At 33.2% G+C, this 24,698-nt stretch overlaps 2 protein-coding genes across 7 annotated transcripts in view; one reads left to right on the forward strand and one right to left on the reverse strand.

Moving 5' to 3' along the window:
* Window positions 1–24,698, reverse strand: part of drk (growth factor receptor-bound protein 2 drk) — a 99,502-nt gene that overhangs the window by 62,810 nt on the left and 11,994 nt on the right. The window contains exons 5-6 of one of the 2 annotated variants that reach the window (XR_016315959.1): window positions 22,743–22,853; window positions 20,266–21,396 (exon numbers count right to left, since the gene is read on the reverse strand). Coding sequence is in view for 1 of the 2 variants with exons in the window: in XM_089698102.1 (XP_089554228.1) it covers window positions 21,334–21,396; window positions 22,743–22,853 (174 nt within the window). In the remaining variant the exon portion in view is untranslated. Of the gene's footprint in view, window positions 1–17,434; window positions 21,397–22,742; window positions 22,854–24,698 lie in introns of those variants that run through there. The other variant, XM_089698102.1, reaches the window with a different exon arrangement.
* LOC149486463 (mitochondrial uncoupling protein 4-like) lies at window positions 214–17,342 on the forward strand. 5 transcript variants are annotated; one of them, XM_089698090.1, is made up of 7 exons: window positions 214–531; window positions 8,976–9,112; window positions 9,384–9,463; window positions 10,194–10,389; window positions 13,920–14,096; window positions 14,411–14,633; window positions 16,178–17,342. In XM_089698090.1, the coding sequence occupies exons 2-7, from the start codon at window positions 9,010–9,012 to the stop codon at window positions 16,350–16,352; spliced, it is 954 nt and encodes a 317-aa protein (XP_089554216.1). In that variant the 5' UTR covers window positions 214–531; window positions 8,976–9,009; the 3' UTR covers window positions 16,353–17,342. The 5 variants fall into 5 exon arrangements, with proteins under 5 accessions (XP_089554216.1, XP_089554218.1, XP_089554217.1 ...); XM_089698092.1 differs by having other exon boundaries at window positions 8,980–9,112; XM_089698091.1 differs by lacking the exon at window positions 214–531 and adding an exon at window positions 3,386–3,486.

Below are 24,698 nucleotides of genomic sequence, written 5' to 3' on the forward strand. Positions count from 1 at the left end.
TAAAATGCTTGCGACAGCCGCAACTGATCACCTTGTATTATCAGGTATGACGTCTGTTATTTATAGATCACAGGGACGTACAATCAATGAAAGTTACGGGTGATTCTTGAATGAAATGACGTCACTGCATAGTAAACGCGTGTGTACTCTATACTACGTTTATATAGATAATTGGGCTCTTTCTTTTGGGCTTTGGCGTCAGATATTCTACAGTGCTTGAATAGAATAGTCACAACTCGGTAGCGATGTGAGTCGGACGCGGTCCGCTTGTTGTCTTCGCGCTCTTTCGCGCTGCGGCGGCTTAACACCGCGAATTTAGGGCAACCATAAACCCTCCCTCCCTCTCTAACTACCGGGTAATAAGATCACCTGTCTCGCGCTCACGTATTTTCTCTACCGATCGTGACATAATATTAATGCCCGTCATTCATGTAATCACCCAATGTTTACATTCTGATCGTGTTTGTAATGAAAAGTCGTTGAGTGTTTGTGCATCACACGATTCTGCATCGTGAGGTCGTCGTAGTACTGGTAAATACTATTTGAGTACATACTTAAAAAAAAAGATATTTACTTTCTAATAGAGAAATTTATTTGCTTTCGATCTCAGAGATAATAATATTATTACAATTTTTTGTATGTAGAGCTTATTATATAAATATGCAATATCGGTTTCGTTTAAATATAAATTTCGACAAATTCGTGTTTATTTCATTAGAAAAATTTATAATAAACACATAAAACTTTTAAAATTTGAATGAACCGTTATTGCAATGGGATTGCATTTGCAAGTCTGTGTTGCAATATTTGTAGTAGGTAGTTATAAGTCAGCTGATTTTGTCTTTGTTCATGAGTGTCAATGCTATTATAAACCTTATGTCCATGTACTTAAATCGCAAAATAGGCTAAATAATTTTGTTTTGTCAAAACAAAACGAAAGAAGAATTTAACGATTGGATTAGGAAAAAATGTTTTTCATGAATAGTGCATTTTGGGGTTTTATCAAAAATACATTTATTAGCCATAAATAAATAAAAAATAGGTATTAAATATACATTTGGATAATATCTAGATACCTATGCGTGACGTAGATTACCATAATATATTAATATTATGTAATTTTTTTTAATGTAAAGGCACAGTATTACCACAGTATTACCATTATTTCCTACAGTAGTGCGACGAATGTACTTGTGCAGAGAAACGGAGGGGAACTGGCGGGGGTCGGGCGACGCGGGCCGCGTAAAGCAAACACGCTTAGTTTGCTTTACCTAGCGCGAAAGGATGACGCAGTCGTATTTTTTGTGTAATAATTTTATTATACATAGGTACTTACATATTCTATTATGGCGCGCACAAACTGTTCGGTTTACGGATGTAAATCTACATTGAAATCCCAGAAGGAAACAATATTTCAGAAAGATTTTATTAATTGTATCTGTTGAATTAAAATCAAAGCTATGTATATGTTGTCCTCATTATTTTCTAATCAGATTGTACATCCCAATGCGAATGCATTACTTAGTTAAATGTTATAATATACAATTAAGAAAATCCAAAAATAAAGTGTCCACGTAAATAATATTTAGCAGTGCAATATCTGTAATTATATATTTATGAACAAATAATTACATCAGATTTAATAATCGCAATTATTTTGAATGTACATATGAATAAAGATTTCATCATAATATTAATAATCACAATTGTTTTATTTCCCATTTGTTGCAACCCTAGCGTATTTTCGTGTGGCAGCGTAATAACCTACGCTGGCGGCGGCATCGCGCGACATCAAAGGCGATTCCTTACTGTAGGAAATAATGGTAATACTGTGGTATTACAATAATATTGTAATACCTACTATAGGTTTGTAAATATTAAGTAGTTAGGTAAGTACATTAAAATTCTATCTACCTATATCAAATCATTCAAATATATCTACTTACGTTGGTTTTACCACAAAAATATGTTAACACTTAACAATACAATCTACAACAATCGTGGTTATTCAATTTAAATGCAAGGTTGTTGGATTTGAATAAAAAGGTTATTTCCTTAATTGTTTCACATAACTATAGGGACATTTTATTTCTTGACCTAGGTACATACTATATTTCTACATACATATAGTCAGGTGACTACATATGAGAAAGGAACATACACCCTTCATTACAATAGATACCTCATACCTATACATACCTATAATAGGTACATATTATATTTAACTACATATTTATTATAATGTAGATAATAGATATCTACACGTTTTATGACACCGTTAAATTTAATGTTTCTATAAACAGAGCCAGTAATAAAATATAACAGATATGAATACATGTACAAAATACAAATTTACTATCTATGTATACTTATGAACATAATCTACAAAATAATTTGGAAAATCCAAAAGTGCACGCCTCATAATTTTTTTTTAATAAATATTTATTAATTATTATTTTTGTTTATTTAATAACAATTAAACCACATCGAATCAGACCCTGAAAAATGAAAGGGTTCTATTCCTGAGCATACTCAAGCGTAAGAGAAAAAAAAGACTCGATTAGTAAAGTATTTCGGTCGCTATCGTGTTAACAAGAAAAAGGATCCGCACATACAGACACACGGACGTCCAAGACAGAACTTTTTTAAACTGTTTTTTAACTAGTTTAAATAACAAAAATGACATCAAAAATATCATGAACGTTAAAAATAGTGTTTTTTCTTAATATGTGTGTGTATGTATTATCTTACAAGTGCAATGTATGATACATAAAGACATTTTAAGTTTGAAAAATCAGATGTTTTGCGCGAAGTGACAGTAGTACCCACCTCAACGCTTCGCTTATGAGGCGTGCAATATTCAATGTATTTCAACTCATTTTCAACATTAACACAACCTGCAGTAAAAAATATAAATATAAATTCCTCAGGAATTTCACCCGCGTCCCGTTTTCTTGAGCGTGCAATCCATCTCGTGGGTCTGAACTCTGAACTCTGAGGCACTCGGGCACTGAATTTCACTAATCTTACCTTGTAGAATACTAAGCTATTTAGCCTGTATAAAGTAGACAACTTAGAGGTTAATGTTAGAGTGAGGAGAAACGAGAATAATAATAGTAAAATGTGTACAAAAATTACGACGATTTTGTGTAATATTGTCAGGATATTTTCAGTCGCCATACAAACATTTTTTTCATGACAATTATTATCTCATATAAGTAGTTAATACTGTTGCACTTTTAAAATAAGTAGGTACCTACCGATAATATAATATATCATAAAACTAGTGAGCAACACAGATTGATAATCACAATCGCTATTGCTGCCGTCGATTATAATGATATCGATTCTAAAGTCCATTGATGTACTAATAAGTAAATGCATGGAGTGTATTTTGTACCTAACCATCTTTGCATAAAGTGACTCGCTTGTTATCAGTCGTTTGCTTGGCTTCACCTGTGAAGGTTAAAAAGAACAATTTTTAAGGTACGTTCTCTGATAACATTTTGATTTTAATCCTCTATTGATATTACCACGAAATATCGCTGTATTCAAGTGTATAAAATACGAAATATGTTTAATAATTTGTTTTTTAAGTCACTGGTAGGAGTGGTAGGGCCAGGTATAAAAATTGTTTATAATTATAAACCTTGGACTAATAAAATAAACGTAATAAAACATTATGATACAATCAAGAATTTATTTAACTTTTAATTGCTAAAGAAGCAATTTAGTTTATCATTTCATTATGCGGAACTCAATATTAAAGGTCCAAAGTACGTATGACCATATAATAGGTACCTACATATTAACATATCACATAATTTTGAATAATTCAATAAAAAATTCAATTACACAAAAAATCGAATTTACTTATTCGTTGAGTTCGGGAAAGTATTTTTTTTTGTCTCAGGTAACTAGGTACCTAAATTATAAATCGACAATAAAATATTATTAATGTGTATGAATTTCACTCAGTACTTAGATACATAATCTCAAAATAAAGATAAATCTAAAATGTACAATGTATCTACATTCTACACCATCTCGCTTCGTGCTTGCAATATTTGTTCCATATATTTGCATAATAATATCGTGAGTTTTCTGTTAACATTTGTTACTTACACAAAGAACGGTTTAATATTGGAAATCCATAAAAAATAAAATTTTAAAAATATTTGACCGTCTTTTATCTTCTATCCTTAGACTTTAGAGTATGTATTAGCTAATACATACTCTAAGCTTGCTACTTAGGCTTGCTAATATATACTCTAAGCTTCTTCTGTGCTTCTATCTATCTAGTTACTAGTAAGGTACTTTTATTCCCAATTTCATCTATAGGTTTAGCTGTGAAATACAGGCGAACGGACTTTCGCATTTATACTACATATTAGTATACCAATGGATTTTATCGAGCTTTGTACCCTCCAGTGTTATTTAACTCACAGCTGATTGAGCAAATCGTCAAAAATCTTTCGTTCAAATAGAGAAACGTGAATCTTTTGTTTTTTATTTAACTTTTAGCTTTACTGAAGCGCTCTAGAAGTGGTATTTGGGTTTTTAGCACTTAATATATCGATATCTCTTAACTCAACGGAGATGAGCTCTTGAATTAACACGCCCACGTTATATTGAAGCGATTTTCTTTCATGAATACTTTTTAGTACTTTATTTTATTTTTTATGACGTTTTTTTAGTTGAGCCTTAATTCACAAAACTTTTAAATTTTATTTAGTTATTTTTATCGGCGTTTTCTCATGGCAACTTACAAATTATAATAAACTATAGGTAATTTTATTTTTAATCAAAATGAAGAATGAGCGTATTCAGCGTAATATCATTCAATAATGCAAATATGTGCAATGATGGTTTCTTTGCAATATAATTTTTAAATAAAGAAGCACAATACAGGGACGTAAAATAATTATAACATATAGGTTATAACCTATTGTTAAAATAAATTTCGGATAATTGTAAATAGTCTCAATTTTGTATATATCTCAAATCTTATCTTTCATCTGACCGTGTAAATAGGTTAGTTTCGTATGACAAAAGCATTGGCATGGTGTTTGGCGGGAATCCAAAGTACAGGCAGTCCTGAGCCAACTGTATGAGAGATGAGCTGTTCCCTCCCACTCGAGATCGATGATCGAGAATTTTAGCATATTACTCTGTGATAGTACTATGCTGAAATTCTCGATCGATACTACAATTATGTCTTGATATATTTTATTTAACAAATAATCTGCCAAAATACAATGCAACTCTTTTCTTTCTTTCTTCGAGTTCTTTGTGAAGCGGATTTGTCCTGTTACTAGAGTTAGTGTAACTCTCAGTAATTATAACAGAAATGTCTTAGTTTTAGTACTTATTTGCTCTAACTAAAGCAATATGATCACGGTTTTCCTGTACAAACAACCACAGGACATTCTTGGTATAAATATATCAGATAAGTATCTATATTCTATAGGAAAGAAAATCAATTGAAATTATTTACAGTTTACACTTATCATGCTTATATTTATAAAAATAATTTGGAAAATCCAAAAGTGCACGCCTCATAATTTTTTTTTAATAATTATTTATTAATTATTATTTTTGTTTATTTAATAACAATTAAACCACATCGAATAAGACCACAGAATAAGACCCTGAAAAATGAAAGGGTTCTATTCCTGAGCATACCTACTCAAGCGTAAGAGAAAAAAAAGACTCGATTAGTAAAGTATTTCGGTCGCTATCGTGTTAACAAGAAAATCCTCCGCACATACAGACACACGGACGTCCAAGAAAGAACTTTTTTAAACTGTTTTTTAACTAGTTTAAATAACAAAAATGACATCAAAAATATCATTAATGTTAAAAATAGTGTTTTTTCTTAATATGTGTGTGTATGTATTATCTTACAAGTGCAATGTATGATACATAGAGACATTTTAAGTTTGAAAAATCAGATGTTTTGCGCGAAGTGACAGTAGTACCCACCTCAACGCTTCGCTTATAGTAGGGGAGCCCAAGAGGGGATTTTGGGATTTACTCGAGCGCGTCAGATTACTATAAGGGACGGTACCTTAGCTATTCATTAGTACCTCTAGTCAATATGAGCAGTTATGGTTGGTGGGTGCGCTCAGGGGCCCCGCTGGAAAATTTGAATAATCCATAATTTCCTAAGGTTGAGCTCGAATCGTCAGATGAGGAATGAGAGAATGAGAGAATGGGGACTTCTTATATTGTAATTAACCCCCCCATATATTAATCTGACGCGCTCGAATAATATTACTTAAATTTTTTACCCTTTCTTCATAGCGATTAAATCGCCACTTAAATCGTCAGATTAACGTATACTTTTTTTCAGTGACGTCCTGGAGCATGCAAAATATCAATATCTAACGCGCTTGAGTATTTCCAAGCCAATTTTTTTCTTTTTTAAATTAAAAAAAATCAAAAAACCCTTCCCCACCGCTAAAAGTGAAAACATTATAGGACCTTTTTTTCTCGCTATGGTCTAATCTACCAATTCTTAGGTTCCCGTGACGCTCGAGTAAATCCACATTTAGCATCCTGGGCTCCCCTACTATTATGAGGCGTGCAATTATACATTCATACTTACCTACGTCAAATAAAAAAAATATTGTATTCAAAAATAATAACAAAAATGAATCTTAAACGGAATAAAACAATCAAAATCTAATTATAATTACAGAAAACGGGCGCATTCAATTCGTATCTAGATTACGCATGAATAAGCGAAATATGTACTACAGCTGCCTTTGATACGTAGGTATCTATGAATTTCCTATTTGTATATTGTAATAATATTGAACTAATTGCAGTTGTCAGCGAGTTCCTTATTTTACCTACCTACTGTAAGTTCTTATCGATAAGTAAAAAATATACTTATGAGTGTGCATCTGCTGAATACATGGGTACTTACGAACTTTTTATATGTAAAGATATTTTTACAAAGACCATAACCATCATTATCTTTAGTATTGTTAAAACAAACAATAGGTTGGTGCGAAATCTGTGTATGAACAAAAATCAAGAACAATGAATGGTTTGCTTTTGCTTGTGAGAAAATAAGCTGAACGACGAGAGACGACTTAATTTCATGGTTTCAGTCATTTATTTATTCCCATTTTAACGTTTTCCATTAGTATAGCATGTGTTTATAATTATTTCTACTAGGCAATATCGCTAAAGTGGGCGTGAAGGCCAAATAAATTATAGCCTCAACTTGTGTTATATCGGAATTGTGCTTGGGACTGTGTTGTTATATTGTTCCTTATTAGGTATAATAAAAACAATTGATGATCCTATATAAAAGTAATATAATACTGTAGGTGTGGAAATGGAATGAGATCGTACATATCAGTTACAGTATCCATGTTATAATGGAGCTGCAGGGATCGTGATAAACGTGGCTAATATTCACTAGGTACCTTATAAAACTGTAAATATGTATCGACTAGTTATATAAATAATAATCAAATTGTATAAAGATACTGTTACTACAATATCCAATTATCCTTACTCGGAAAATCCACCGTCATTGTTGCCAAAACCGGGAATGAATCACAAAACGCTCTATTTTAATTAACTTTGAAATAGAGAACATTGTGACTTGATTTCGAGTGTAAACAATGTTATGCTTATGGATCAATATTTAAGCGCACCTCCTGAGACTTATAATATGAGGAATATATACCATGTGTACCCAACAACTAAATAAATAAAACTGTTGTCGTTAACGTTATTGTTAAATGAATTATTGATTAAAATAATTGACTATTCACGCGCCATTTAGTTATTTCACTTGCTGTATCTCTAAATTCTAAACCATAAATGACCATATTTCCAGATTTTGAGTCAAATGGGCAAACAGTTGTAGGTATTTATATACTTTTAATAGTATAGCTTTTGTGTAGACTGGAGTCACGAATTAGGTCAGGCTCGTTGTGAGACGTAACTACACCCTGAAGATATACATTCTGAAAGCCTCATTTACCTACTTACCAGTCGTGATATCCATTACATATATATTTTCATGTTTCTTGCTTTAAAATAAATATAATAAACATAATTTATAAAATAAAAGCGTAATAAAAAATGATTTCATGTGTGGAGCAATAACTCGGTTAGTGATAACTGATAACAGATAACGTATTGCCCTAGTGACCCAAAGGTACACTTACCTTTAATCTTGTCTCCTTGACTTTCAATTATCATTGGAGCGTTAAATATTCGTATCGTGATATACCTAACTAGTTTTTACTTGAAACAATTCCTGAGAATATTTTTCGTATAGTTCATAATATAAAATATTATTATCTTTTCCGCTTTTTCTTTTCGTTCTGTACCTATATTGGATCTAGTTTACAACAGCTTTAAAAATGAAAAATGTCCAGGATTCGTCAAATTTAAATCATGTAGACTGTAATGTTAAATAAATAATTAATCTAGTTATACCTATAATAATTCGATTTATCATTGAATAGCACATTAATTAATTCATTTTTGCACAATATCTATGAGATAGGTTTTCACTTTCGTTAGATAGGTATTACGTCTACTTAGTTACTTTCACTGACGCAAGGCAACGTAATCCGTTAATAAAACCTTGTTTATTGTGCAAATTTTAATATCATTCTGTATGAATGGAATGTTTTTGTCCATTCTCATAAGAACTGGTCATTCTTTTCTGTTTTATAACTTACATTTTACTATAACTTACATTTTAATAAGGTAAAGAGCACAAAGATTAGTTGAAAAAGCAGTTAAAAAAGTTAATCTATATAACCATTTATTGATTTAGATTTGTAAAGTGTAGGTAATAAATGATTTTTTTTTAATATCTACGTACATATATTGCACAGTACACTGACCTCCGACATACACTTCTGCAATACCTATACCCATTGTAGAATGCGCTATCTCAACTCTTTTATTATTATTAAATAACCATTTTGTTCCAGGTAGTATGGAAAAGGAACTAATAGCTAGATAACAATGCCGGTATTACGGAACGCCGACCATCCCGCGTCGAAAGCGACGGATTCTATTGCGTCCCGCTATGCTGTCGCTGTGCTGGGCGCTTGGGCCGCGGAAGCAGGTATAAAAAGAAAGAAAGAAAAGATATTTATTGCCATAACACTGAATACTAAATTAAATGTGGCAAACGGAATAGCCTCAGCGAAATGCTGCACAAAAACAGAGCTGATATGTACCTACTTATCAAGACTAAAATTGATGTAGCTACCTATAATAAAAATACGATACACAGTTGCATAATAGGTACAAGACCTCAAAGACTGTGATTAGTAGGTACCTACATATTGTTTTTTTTGCACGTCCTAAAATAATGAAAAATTATTCTTTTTCAGCAACGTACCCGTTCGATTTGACAAAAACAAGGTTACAGATACAGTCAGAAGTCGCCGCTGCAAAGCAATCTGGTTATAAGGTAACTTTCTTTAAATCTTCCTTCACAAAAAAATAAACCGCCTTCAAATTGTCAGAAAAGAACAAAATTTAAATCGGACCATCCGAATAATTAGCCCTAACTTTCAACTAAAAGAAGAATCTTCAAAAAAATACAAACAAATTGAGTACCAATTCCATCCTTCCTCTATTACATACAGACAAAATTTAATTTTATGTTAGGTTTGTTTGCCATGGTCATGAATACCATTAGAAATACGCAGATGGGTATATTGATTTCAGAAATAATAAATGAACTACATACCTAGCATTTGTGCTGCCATCCACTATAAATACGTCAGACTAATGACACAAACTCGGTCTTTTTTATTAGTCCCTGTTTATAGCATAATCATAGTATAATTATAGGTAGAAAATTCTTTATACGCTGCGCATTTATTTTCGAGCGCAGCTGCAGGTATAAGAAAATGCACTGATATTTGATTGCTGTTTATTATATTTAATTGGAAATTATAAACAAATCACTATTACAATCTGCATTACATTTCAAGCCTGAAATGTAATTCATCTTACTTTCCCCCTCAGTGGACGCATTTACAAACGACTTTGAGCTTTCAATCAGATCAATCACATTCAATTACCATAATGGAATTGTTTTTGGTCAATAACTTTTTACTTTTGTAGAAATATAATCTCCTTACCTTTCCGTTCGGAAATTTATGAATAACGCTACAGATAATATAAATTTTCAGCTAGAGAACCATGGAATGATAAAAACGGCTGTGGAGATAGCGAAACAGGAAGGCGTATTAAAGTTATGGAGCGGGCTAATGCCTATGTTCCAGCGACATGCAATCTACTCGGGGAGCCGATTGATTTTCTATGAACACTTTCGAAGTTATTTCAAAGACGAAAATGGAAAAACTTCACTGGGAGCGGCCTCTGTGGGTGAGGAAGTCATTAATTTATGTTATAGACGTAGAGTATTATTTAGAAACCTTGTAATATTGCAGTGTTGTTTTTAAGTTTGATTAAAAAATAATAATAACAGTGACGAGAGCAGTGGTGGCTCAGTGGTGAGACCTCGGACTTCGAATCGATAAGTCCGGGGTTCGAGACAAGGGCGAGCGCGCAGGAAATAAATTGATTTTTAAATTAATCTGCGCATAATTGTTACATCACCACTGCTCGAACGGTGAAGGAAAACATCGTGAGGAAACCGACATGTCGAAGAATTAAAAAGTTCGACATATTGTTAGACCGGGAGATACTGACACAAAATTTCGAGTCATTTGTAACAGGATGGCGGTTCTACAGGGTTCTTAGTACGCAATGACAAAAAGAAAAATGATGATGTGAACGCTGGTACCGGCGGCTTAGTCGCGTGGGCGTTAGTCGAACTCGTCGGAAAATAGCGAAAGTCAAACGATTTGTAACAGTATGGCACTTATTTTTCCTGTAAGTTTGAGGATCAACGAATATAAATACAAAATTTCAAAGATCTAGGTGTTGGAAATCTTCACTTATATAAATTAATAATAAATTTATTTTTCAAGTATGACAGCACTTTTTCCCCCTACTAGAAGTATGGCAAATATAATAATGGTCACATTTTATCAAATACTCTCCAAAAAGCCAAATGCAATACTGGTACAAAAAGATAGGCGAAATAAAAAAATTTTGCAGATTTTCGGCGGTATGGCGACCATTTGGAATCGTCCGAAAAGTATGGCATGGCGATTTTCGTAAATGGCTGCACGACGATGGTTACCTGTGCAAAAGTTAGCTTGTTACAAATGGTTGAATAATTGTTTTTTTTAAATCAACACATTCGCGTCGGTATGGCGGGCTGTAAGTCATACCGGAAAAGTATGGCATGACACTACCGCCTACTTCTTTTTTATGGGCTATCGGTAAATTCTAAAATTTTTGTGTTACAAATCGTTTGACTTTCGCTATTTTTCCGACGAGTTCGACTAACGCCCACGCGACTAACCCACCAGTACCAGCGTTCATACCATCATTTTTCTTTTTGTCATTGCGTACTAAGACCCCTGTAGAACCGCCATCCTGTTACAAATGACTCGAAATTTTGTGTCAGTATCTCCCGGTCTATGTGTCATCCACCAAAACGCATTTGGCCATGCGTGGTGGATTGTGGCCTGTTCCCTCATAGGAGGCCTGTGTCCCTGCAGTGGGAACGTATATGGGCTGATGATTATGTTGATCAGTGACGAAAATCTAGGATAAAATAAAATGCGGAATAGGAAAAAGAAAACGAATTTAAAATTTTATAATTTGTTCGTGATATAATTGAATGAGTAAATTCATTTCTATGAAAGCGATTGAAACATAAAATAAGGTTAAAGATTTTTATTCAATGCATACAAATAATAACTTATTGATTAACTAATTAGCTTGTTCGGAACGTACAAGTCATGAAGTTATGACGTCATTAGGCTAGGTTATCGACTATCGTTGAGTTATTTATGGGAAAAATTAAAGGCACATAAATATTCTTTGTTTATCTACTTAAATACATATTGTTATTATAAACAATAGAAATTACGTATGAAAGAATGAATAAGAAAACTCATAAAAGATAAAGGTATCGAAGAAATTAAACTCTAGAAATTACGAGGTTCGTTAGAATTCGAAGTGTAAATTATTTCGTGTTATCAATGACCATGAGAAGTTGATAAAGAACTAGTATGTGCAGTGTTATTGACCTTCAATTCAATGTTTAATTTTGTAAAACGTTTCGTTTTTATCACTCACATTGTTTGCATAATAATACTACTATCTCGATTATTTGATAAGCACTATAAGATGCGAGGTTATTGACTTTATTTTGAAGGTCAAGTCAGAATTTATTGTAAAACATTAATGCTCACGTACTTGTGTTTTGGTTATAAGCTGTTTACAAATACAAAATATGATTTTGTTAGTTTCATTTTACGAATTAGGGGGCGTCCATAAATTACGAGAATTGTTTTAGGGGGGGAGGAAGTCGAGTAAAATCTCATCTAACCTTACGTTGGGGAGAGGGGGGGGGATGTCGGCAAATATCACGCAATTTTTTTTTAATTGAAACAAAACAAATTATTCTCTTTTGGTCCATTTAATCCAAATAACATGCTTAAGATTTTAATGTTAGGGTTAAGATTTAAATATTCTATTGTTACCTTGTTATAACACTAAGGGCCGATTTTTCAATGCTTGGATAAAACTTATTCGTCGAATAATGTATAAAACTACCATTTTATAAACGTATTCTAATTGCCCGTATTTGACAGTTTACGTGACATTTTAATATTATCGTGTAATATTTTTATTTTTTATTTATAACACTTTACTATGCTAGTTATACAAATTACTTAAAACTAAAAATTATAGCTAAACTAGCACAGAGGGCGGCCTTATCACTAAAGAGTGATCTCTTCCAGGCAACCCACTGTGTGAAGTGATAAAGGATACTGTGTGAAGTGTAAGGTAATACTTTATTGGACATACATATAAGTTTTATCCAAGCATTGAAAAATCGGCCCTTATTATAACTTTCAGCAATATTAATTACTATTTTTAACTAGTCGTAAACAAAAGCACGAAGAAATTTTTTTTGAAACAAATAAACATAAGAAACCCACATTTTGAAAAATCTCACGTGAGATGGGGGGATGGGGGAGGGGGTTCAATAAAATCTCATGATATCTCACCAGAGGGGGAGGGAGGGTCAAAAAATAGACAAAAACACCTCACCTATTTTATGGACGCTCCCTTACGGGTTATTTGGTACGAACACGAACGATGTTGGCACTTCTTTTTATTCTAAAGTTTGTTTTTTATAGTAAATATAAAGTTATTTTATACGAGTATAATAATAGTGGTCGAAACCCGAATAACAGATTGCAACCGGAAACACCATAAAACGCAGATGCTGTGCCTTCATAGCGGTAGAATATAAGAATACTTTCCAATCGTTTGCTTATACATAGTAACTTAATTGGTTTTTTATTTTTTGTTCATAATTTTTTAACGACTTAGACTTAGGTAGCCAGTCCTGCATTCTGCACCAGACGATATAGGATCTATTTCAATGAATGCAAAAGCTGTTCCAAAAAAACTGAAACTGTACTGAGATAAACTGTATTGTCCTAATTTTCATATTGTGGGTGACATAGATATATTTTGAAGATTTTCTCTTCGCACGAAAAAAACTTTAAATGTAACCATTTTTATAAACAACTTTAAATGGTTACATTTAAAGTTTTTTTCGTGCCTTAGTTTACGCTTACCATAGGCACCAGGCCACCAAGCTTTCCACGAATTCCACGCCTATAAATACAATTTTTATCCATATATGTTTGTACATGTGGAAAGAAACTATTTCCTATTATGAACATAACTTTTTATTAGAAGTTAGAAAAAATTAACAACGTGTCCATGAAATAACGTTTAATTGGCGCGAAGTCCGGCAGGCGGGCTGGCGGCGGGATCCCTCGCGCAGCTGATCGCATCACCAACCGACCTGGTGAAGGTCCAGATGCAGGCTGAAGGCAGGAGGTTGTTGCAAGGAAAAGCGCCAAGGTTCTCCAACTGTAGGCAGGTGTATGTTATGCTGTATGCGGAAGGCGGGATTAAGGGCTTTTGGAGAGGTATGTTCTGATCATTGTTTGTCAAAAATAATTAATTTTATCTGTAACAAACATAGCGTACAATTTTTTAAATCATAAAATAAATAAGTAGTTAATCCTTTTGTCTCATTCAGGAATACCAGCAGACATAAATTACAATCGCAAAAGCTTTTTATCTTGTAAAAACTGTTGAAAGACTTGAAGAAATTTACCTTGACGTAGTTAGCAGCTTTAGTTAGCTTTAGCTTTTAGCTTTGTAAAAAATAAAGAAGAAAGTTTTGTACTTAGTTATTTTTAAATTTTCATAAGCTACAATAAGATCTAAATACTTCCAGGCGCGGTCCCAAACGTGCAAAGAGCAGCTCTAGTCAACATGGGCGACCTCGCGGCGTACGATTTTACCAAACAGTTCCTTATCCGTGAATTCGGAATGGCCGACAATGCCATAGTGCATGGTGCTGCTGCGTTCACTGCTGGCTTTGTAGCCGCTGTCATGGGGACACCCGCTGATGTTATGAAGACGAGGCTCATGAACCAACCTGTGGGGCCGGATGGGAGGTAATTTTGGTTATATGATACTATGTGTATGAATGTCATGTTACTACATGTGTTGTTATATGTATGTACGGTCTATGTGTGCTTGGAGGTCATGACTTCATTTCAGTGATCAGTCATACTTGTAAGTTGTAACCTGGTTAAAAGTTCCGATCAGCTGTTTTACGATTCGTCGTTCAAAAACATTCCTTGCATCGGTTGCACCATCTTTCTATTTTACATTTAAATTTAGGTTAATTTGCATGAATAGAGAAAGTCTTATAGCTTATACGTACATAATATTTAATCTAATTTTTAATATTTAATTAGCATAGTGTTGTCCTATCTATAAAATGTAAGTCATTCATGGTCATTCCAATAAATCACTTGTATTGTAAAATTAAGTTGCATTATTAGAAAAAATTAAAGCGGTTCCTTCGAGTTAAAAAGAGTAGGTAAGTAAGTAAATTTTTATCGACAAGCAATTGAGGTCGACGAAACTGTAACGAGTGCATGCTTTGTAATATTATTTTGGGGTTACGGTAATGAACGCACTTATAAATAATAATTAATATTTGAATCAACACTGATTATTATTATAATAATGAAGTGTTTTTCTTTCTTTGTTTGTTGGCTACATTCCACTTAACACCAACATTTCTATTTAGGTACTACTACCTACATACTAGCTGACTATAAGAGATGATTTAAATAGGTATCTCACCATCATTACTTAAATTTTTTTTTATTATTTTAATAAATATTTCGTATTCCGATACTCAATACTTTGAGTATCGGAATACATCCATCGCAATGCATCCTCTTTCATCTAATCAATAACAAAACGCCTATTTCCCATGAAAGTCAAACGCGCTATTCAAACACGCGTAATATTCATGGAAACGTACCGCAACTAATCAATACTCGTGCACGAAATCAATATTTTCACGAGATTGCATAGTACTAAGTGTAAAGTGGGTGAATAGTGCGGTAGAGGTCACGTAACGGGGTCAAAGTCGAGCGCGAACATACGTAGGTCTCCTTTCCCTTTCATTCCAAATACTCCAGACCTTCGGATGCGATGTTAGAATGTTGTTGTTGTTTGTGAATCATTCGCTGGGCGTTTGCATGTATGACTTATAATATTTAAGATTTTAAGAATAACGTAGTGTACCTACAGAGATTAAATACCTACGCCGTACGCGTACGGTTAAAAATTACCTTATATTTTTTACCGAATTTTCTCCAATAAGTGTAGAGTAGAATAATCATTAATATATTGATGAATAGAAGTGTATTTTTTTTAAATAAATTATTTTAATTATACTTAACAATCCATATTCCGTAAATGTACACGCAACTGGGTCCTATCCTATGCCCACTATTACAATATTTCCTATATTGTAATACAAATAATTATATTGTAATACTGTGCCTATGCCAAACATAAAAATTATTTCGTTAACTATTAATTGTATTTTATCAAAATACGATAATATCAGCCTGTGTTATTTCATTTAAACCTGCCACCTAGTAAAACATTATGTTCACGCTATTACTTGTTCCAGGGGCACCCTCTACCGCGGCATGATCGATTGTTTACAGCAGTCGGTCCGGAACGAGGGTATACTATCCCTTTACAAAGGGTTTCTACCTCTATGGATGCGACTCGGCCCTTGGGCGCTTATTAACTGGATCGCCTTTGAAAACATCATGCTAGCTATCGGAGGACACACGTTTTAGATAACATTTCAATTGTTTTTTTTATCTGTATTGACCTGATATCAGGTAGAATTCGTAGTTTGCCTGATTCAATAGATTGTGATATTTTTTCGTATGCTACATTTACAAAGAATTATTATTAAGTAAATAATTTATTTTTAAAATAAATCGTCATATATGTATAACTTGCAATATTTTTTTTTGTTAACGTTCAGTATAGCCACACCTTTTTGCTATAAAAATAATATGTAGGAAGTTAAAAGTCATTATTTTTCTATTTGGTATGTAGTATTTTGGTAAAAATTTCTACTCACGGTTTTCTTGGTTCGCAGACAATAAGAAAAGCTCTATTTTAAAATGACCCTTTTTTCCTATGATGTAATCGATCTCTGAATAGTCTTTTGTGGAAAAATAATATTTTTAAAGAGGACATGAGGTGAAAAATCTTCGTACAAATTGCTAATGACTTTTTGTTTGTTAATTAATATTATTTATTATATGTATAGGTTAAATATTAACTGATGAAGTGTATGTACTTGCACTTGTCACACTGCAAGAAAAATAGCAATACTTAATATGTACGGAATAAACCTGAATAAAATATAAGTTTGCTACATAAAAGTTAACTGATGCTATGAGCTAACGCTATTGCAAATTATAAATTCATATAATGACGAGCTTTTGCTCCGCTGTGACTATGATATTAATTTTAATTGGACCAACTCTTGCAATTTATTCCCGTAGGAATATTTGAATAAAAAATTATATAAAAATGAACTTTAGTCTTTGCAGATACAAAATATAGAATTTTATACAGTTTTATGGAATAAGAATAAATGTTTGATGCTTATTTGTTGAAACTGGAATGTTGATACGCGTTTAGTGCAAATGATACGCAGAATTTGCTTTAAATAAATTATGAATAGTTATTTAGTTATAGTTGTTATTGTGTGTTGTTGGGCAAGTAGTACCTACTATGTATTGTGATAATAAATATATTTATTGTTGAGATTCGTGTCTTTTATTTGTCTAATAAATCCGAATGAAAATAGTATGTTGCATGCACAATAAAAATAATTTCAGGGATGAAATAAAACACAAAGTACAATATTAAATTTATTAGTAAAAAATATTATACATCTTCCACAATATTGGAGAATCATAACTTAATTATTTTAAATATTTTGATTATAATAGATTATAGCACTTCCAATTTATTAAAACATGCCAACTTACATCTACAGCGAGAAGCACATTAGACAATTGTTTAGCATTTCCGACTCACTTGATAGTACGACACACCGCTTTCTTACAATATCTATGTATTAAACACGTTTAAATGCCATATCAGGGAAACATTTAGATTTTCAAACATTATTATATGCAAAGAAATGTCATCCTTACTTACAGCGACCGCCGTGGTCGTCGATTTCTAAAATTCTATCAAGTATATTTCGATAAATATAGTAATTTTGGGTACATTACAATAACAAAAATAAATATCTACATTGAATTAACGAGTACTCAAAGTTATTAATTTCAAAGTCTTGACTATAATGTTATACGCTAACTAAGTACAATGACACTATGGAGTGCCACGTCGTTACGTCGTTACGCTGCCCAATTACTTGCGTTATATTATTATCGTATTTACTCCAGTAGTCTACGAACTACTACGTCCTTACTTAAAATTTAATAATTAGGTTAAAATTTGAAATATTAATTGATATTATCATTATCATTATTTACTCGTATCCATTAATTGATAAAACACTAAAACGGGTAACAAAATCGTCTCGAAATAACACATCGAAAGACTTAAAAGCGCAATGCAATATAAAAATTTTCTAAAAAATCCTCGCTGTACAAACCCTTCTATAAAAAATCGCCGATATAAAATGTCCACACGAACAATAATAATATAATATAGGTGACTTATAATTTGTGCGAAACACAAATCCACCGCAGCCTAAAGCTAAAGGAGAAGCTTCGGGGACACTCGTAATACGCCGTACACTTTAGCATAGTAACACTAGACCGGATTACATAGTTTTGCATATCATATTTTATGAAAGTAAAAACCGCGCGAACTTAACACTATTACCTTAATTAACGTGTATAATGGTAAATGTTTATGAGCATTACTAATATGGGGATAAATAATGGTCATACTTTAAATCACATGTATGAAAATCTGACGGAGCAATTCAGAGATTTAAAAAAAACTGATTTGATCCCACGCACTATTACTAAGCATATATATTTCAAAAATTAAAATAATATTCTGGCACGTATAAGCGGACATATTATCCCTAATGGCCTCTTCACACCGACCGGAAGTTTGGACCGTAAATATTTATCAGCCCGCGCTTCCAATCGCGTCTGTCGAGGCCCTAAAATTCGCGATAAATTAATTCGTAATGCAATAAAATTTTGTACTACCAGAAATTTTGGATGCCATCGCATCGCGAAAAGGCATGTCCCGAATTCGAAATGAATTTAGACGTCGCGAAACTTATAGTAATTATCATAGCTGACATGAAGCACCATAAAACATCAAACTTTATCTGAAACAAGACTATCAGTTAACGGCATTTTGATAATATAAACCGTGTTGCTATTTACAAGCCCACAAGAATAGGATTAATGGCCGATGCATGTTTTGTAAGAACAAGTACATTCGACGGAAAAACGCGAGTTCAATTATTTTGCATCGAATATATTCCGAACTTGTTTAGTAAACTTTAATGGTGTATGTGTCTTAGCTAGATGTCCACTAACGATTATTATAATATGTAATTTATAAAGTTTGAATGATAGTATATTTAATAAACGTCGAATAATATAGAGGAATACACACAAACTCGATAAGGTATTTGTGCAAATTTTATCAGCAAATCGGAAGCGTTTCGCTCCGCGGTTCGTGACGTCATAAGTCAGAACTCTCATTCTATTGGCAGAGATTTGAATCTCAATTGACCAATATCAGTCAAACATATCTTCACGCAAAACGCAAATACGTCACGATTGTGTGTATTTCTTCTTGACAAACATTCATAGCTAATTCAAACTGGGGACATACATTTGTCATTTGACACATTTAACATAATTATATTCGGCACACCGTGGACCGATTTTGCAATGTTCAAATAGAGAGTGATTTCCATCAAATTTAACAACTAGAAATCTGTTCCTACTGAAACTTTCGGTTTAATCTTTTCTCACATATAACCACTGTTTATCTGAACATTGGAAAATATCGGTAAATTACGCAAATTAATTTTGCGTTAGCAACGCAATCCGCCTCACTGGATTGATAGATAGTTTTAAAACAGCACATAATTAATATTATTTGAGTTATAATTATGTGCTGGTAAAAACAAAGGAGTTTCAGGGCAAGGATTGTGCAGATTGATCGTTTTACTTTCGACTGATGACTATGAAGATATACTATATATACGTTAAGTAATAAAAATATTCTGTTTATGATACCAATAAACAAGGTGTCACATAATACCAATAAAAAATTATGCAATTAAATTGCACATTCGTCATTTACCTACATTTTATATTACATTTGTGTTGGTAAAATTAAACAATCTTCAATATAGAAGACGTAGTCATGTCAGATCTTTTACTAACAATAAAATATAATATTGTATTCTTTTTTACAATAGTTCTATCTACATTCTAGTCAAAGTAAAACAATCTTATCGCAAGATGGGTTTATATTAGCAAGACGCTGTACTAGCGACTTCACGAGCGGAGACGCGTCGAAACAATAGCTTATATCCAATTTTTGATCACTTAGTGATATTGTGAGAACATTTTATGGTAAAAAAAGACGGGTTGCACTCCGGGAGTGCTGGCAGAAGTGAAAACTTGATTATTAACGTTGAGCATGTTTGATATTTTTGAATGGTATCAGTCTTACGCTTTTTCGATCAGGTCACGTGTCCTGACGCGAGTTTAAGATTTTATACCCATTACAGAAAAAGTGCTCAACGCCGCTAAAGAAGTTTTCACTTCAAAAATCGCAAAAAGAAGTACTTGACAAAAATTATCCGGAGTTTCTTTTTAAAATGAATTACCTACTAAGGGCAGATTTCACAACTTGTTGGCAATGTCTTCGATATTCTGTGTTCTTAAGACGAAAATTTCGTACATTGTAATTTATACAGACAGATAAGCTAATCAGAACACATCCAGAAGCTGTGAAACCGTCCATTCATCAGCAGGTTTACAAGAAAACAAAAACTAACCCAAAAGACGGAGTAATTTTTTATCAACTGAAAAGAACGCAATTTCTAAAGTCCGGTCGCGGAGCAGGAAGAATTTCGTACATTAACCTGTTATTACCTGTCACTGTCACTCCCGCGTTAAAATAATGTGTCTTGCTCGCACAGGTGCAATGGCCGCCGTCCTTAGGGATTGTAAACCTTTAACCTGAGAGCGTAAGGTTTGTGTTTGCTTGATTGGTGTCAGGTGTTCAATTATGATTTTGTGAATTCATAATTTATAAGAATAAACCTCAACTCTTTATGTCCAATCAAAATCCGCCTAAGTCGAAATCGCGTGTTAGACTAACGTATTTCTGTAATATTGTATATAGTAAATTATTTTTTGAAAAATAAGGTCATAAAGATGTTTCACTTCTTATGTGTGCACACGCACACTTTTTTTTATATAATATATCGTGGTTATTGAAAAAGTTAAAATGTAACTAACTAATAAGTATTGTAAAAAACATTTTCTCCTCCAAATATTTCATGTAAACTGCACTTCATTCAAAAATGTTTGTGACCACTGTCAGTAGGTAAAGAGGTCATTCTACGAAATTCTTTCTGCTCCGCGACCGGACTTTAGTCAACCGCATGACAGGCAAAAAATATATTATACTTGAATAATAAAGCGTATTGTTCCGACGTCCGCCGCTAGAGCGCTACAGACAGGGCGGTGCGAGCACGGCAGGCGCGGGGAGGCGGAGCGTGCGCCGCCCCAGCTATGAGTGGTACGCGGTCACGTACGACGCGGGGAACAGACCGCGGCGGTGCGCTATCTCGCCCTGGAATTGATAAAAAATATGTTTAGTTGTACGTTGATATGGAAAACACAGTCATTGTGGCATGTAAAAAGCATATATACACATAATAACTGTGCTGTGTACATACAATTTGGCTGGCATTTTACCGCAACATGTGATTAAATTAGTCAAAATTGTCAGCTGTGATGTGTATGTACCTAATAAATAAATAATACAGGAAAATTATAAAAACGTGTTAAAATACAGACGAATATAGAAAACCCTCTTAATTAATAACCATTTTATTAATTTCCATGATTAACATTTACACAAACACGCACACATATTATAGATGTGCAGTACGAAGTGCGTGATTACTGTCTGCATGGACCGCATATGGAACTTATTTAAAAACTATAACTAGCTAGAACATAGGTTGTAGTCTATACATAGAATATTTTGTGATTTTTACGTTACTTCACAGAAACTAAACAGCAAGGTCCACACAACTGACTCTGAGCTTGTTAGACATTATTCCTTACTCTATCTATATTATAGTCTATCCTACTAATATTATAAATACGAAAGTTTGTGAGGATTTATGTGTCTGTGTATGTTTGATACTCTTTCACGCAAATACTACTGAACCGATTACTATGAAATTTAGCACACATTTAGATGGTAACTTAGATTAACACATAGGTTTTATCCCGGAAATCCCACGGGAACGGGAATGCGGGTTTTTTGAAAACGCGGGCGAAGCCGCCGGCAGAAAGCTAGTAATACATAACAGAGATGTAATTTGATACCTAACCTTCCGTAATCTACATGCACTTGACACTCACAACTGCGACATATTAGCTATTTTTAGTATCATTACAAAGGAGGGACTTGTAACCACGCTGCAGATATTACTATTAATTCCGCTTACGTCCATTTCAATTTACGATTGGAAATTACATTGTACGAGAGAAATGCACATATACATATTGCATACAAAGTTCTTGTTACATATATACCCTGTACGTCTTCAAATGTTATGTATATGTTCAATGCTGTAGCTTATATTTATATAATTTATTACGTATCGAGACTTCACCAGAGCTTGTGGAACCTTTTAATATCCAGTATCATTTATATATAAAAACAAAACATAAATAATAATACTTTAGAATAGTTAAAGAAAAAATCTACTATTTCAACAATTACTCTTTTCTGAATTAGAAATTTGTCCCTATAACAATCATAGCAGGCTTCATTTTATATCGGATACGAAAAATTTCCCTTTCACAAAGCTTTCCTATTCCAATTAATTTTAACCAACTCCCAAAAGCCCAAGAAATACATTCTACCTTCGTTATTTAAAAAAAAAAATGAATGTATCATACCTGCCACCAATGCTGATCGGAGCGGTCGAGCACCGTGATCACGTCGCCGCGCCGGAACTCCAGCTCGCCGGCCTCCTGCGGCGTGAAGTCGTACAGCGCCTGCACCAGCATCTACGGAGCGTACCCGTTCTATGTTACACATTAGCCGCCCGTCCCGCCCCGCCCGGCTCGACCCGGGACACAAACGTACCGCCCATGTCACTTGCCAATAATGTGGGGGGCCGGTGAACGCACTTTTTCTAACTTTTTGCAATGGGCGCAGTAGTTTTCGAGTTACTTTCGTACGTACGTATGTTCTCTTTTAAATAGGTTATATCCTTTATCAAGAAAAAACTGTTCTGAGTTTTGTAAGAAACTTCGTAACGTACAACGTCTGTTCTCTTTTAAATAAGTTTTATCCTTTATATAGAGAAACATCTTCTGAGTACGTATTCGGTTAATATCTCCAACAAGTCAGTTCTCTTTTGTATAGGTTAGAAATGGCATCTATTCTTTAGTAAGCCATCTATAGTTCTGTTTGTATTTGGTTAGTACAGATCTATAGATGTAATAGCTTTTTTTTTGTCGACTAATCTTTTAGACGTATGTCAGTTATCTTGTATTCAAGTTATAAATGACATATCCTTTATTAAGTTACTTAACCTTAGTACGTATTGGGTTAGTATCTACACTCTACAGATGCAAAAATGTTTTGAACAAGTTGCTTAAGCTTTTCAAACGTGTCTTTTTTCTTTATTTCCTTTATTAAGCCATTCTCATTCATCTATAAGTCTGTGTATGTATTTGGTTAGTGGTTAGTACATGCAATGTGTTAGAACAATCTTTTCCTAGCCCTGACGTTTCATGCTCTGACTAAATTAGTCTATCCATTCTACCAAGATAGCTCCTATGGCTGATAACTATGGTTAAGACTATATGTAAGAAGCAAAATATAATGGACCAGCAGGGCTTTTGGAATTTACTCCTGGAACTACGAAATCTACTACTACTAAATGACAAATTGTTAAAAAATTTATGTACATGTTTATTTTTGCTTCTATTATTTTCGTTCATACCAAAATGGCAAAAATCTCTAGGTTTTTATAGTGAGTTAGTCATTGTAAGCGGATGAGGAAATTAATCACAGAACAAAATTACGTTATACCGTAATATTCTGTAATAATTAATGCAAGGATACGCTAATGTAATCCAATATATCACGCTAACTACCGCCACGATCGCTTTGTAATTTGAATATTTATAGATAACCTAGTAATGTGGGGAAAATCTGAATTTATAAGGTAGCCGTGTTACACGTCGCCAGGGGGAATTAACAGTGTTGATTTCACTCTCGAAAGCATTTTTTTTTCATTTTCCTCATTTCTATTCGTCAGTTTTATAACGTTTAACATAGCTTAAACGTAAAATTTAGCCAGGGAATTAATAGTAATTCGCTACTCCAAATAGTTGACAAAGTTCCTACATAACGCTTTTAAAAAGCTTCCGTAAAGTCGAACTATCTATACGAATTTTAATTGCCATTAAAAAAGTACCCTCTGTAAACTCAAATTCGTTATACTAATCTAAGAGTACGTGCCCACTAAGTGTACTATCCCTTTCACAACAACAGCAAATTATCATAATTGCGTCGGCTCACGGTGTTCAAGCAACTGGATATAAGAAACACAATGTGATCTATTTCTGTTACGTTATCAGGGTCACGCACGCTGTAATATTTACACACGAATCGAACTTATGGAAAACTGTTTGGATTCGTTTGTCCTCGATGCCCTTAATAGGGCTGTGGAATGCGGCAAAATTATATTTTTAAATAATGCCTTGTTATTGTTTTATCGTTGAAATAGGAAATATAAATTCTAATATTTCCTATAGGTAATTAAAGAGTAGGCGTTTATAACTTTATGGAATAGCATTGATAGCAAAATTAACGATTTCAATAAGGCATTGTATTCCAAT

The sequence above is a fragment of the Colias philodice genome, chromosome 8, assembly GCF_061535455.1.
Source record: "Colias philodice isolate Cphi_HAF_F1 chromosome 8, ilColPhil1 Martin Lab GWU primary, whole genome shotgun sequence".
NCBI lineage: Eukaryota > Metazoa > Arthropoda > Insecta > Lepidoptera > Pieridae > Colias > Colias philodice.

Excerpts from the sequence above, each read along its gene's own strand:
- LOC149486463 (XM_089698090.1), top strand. The coding sequence starts at position 9,010 with ATGCCGGTATTACGGAACGCCGACCATCCCGCGTCGAAAGCGACGGAT. Across the intron at positions 9,113-9,383 it reads CGCTTGGGCCGCGGAAGCAG|CAACGTACCCGTTCGATTTG; the intron begins GTATAAAAAGAA and ends ATTCTTTTTCAG. Across the intron at positions 14,097-14,410 it reads GATTAAGGGCTTTTGGAGAG|GCGCGGTCCCAAACGTGCAA; the intron begins GTATGTTCTGAT and ends AAATACTTCCAG.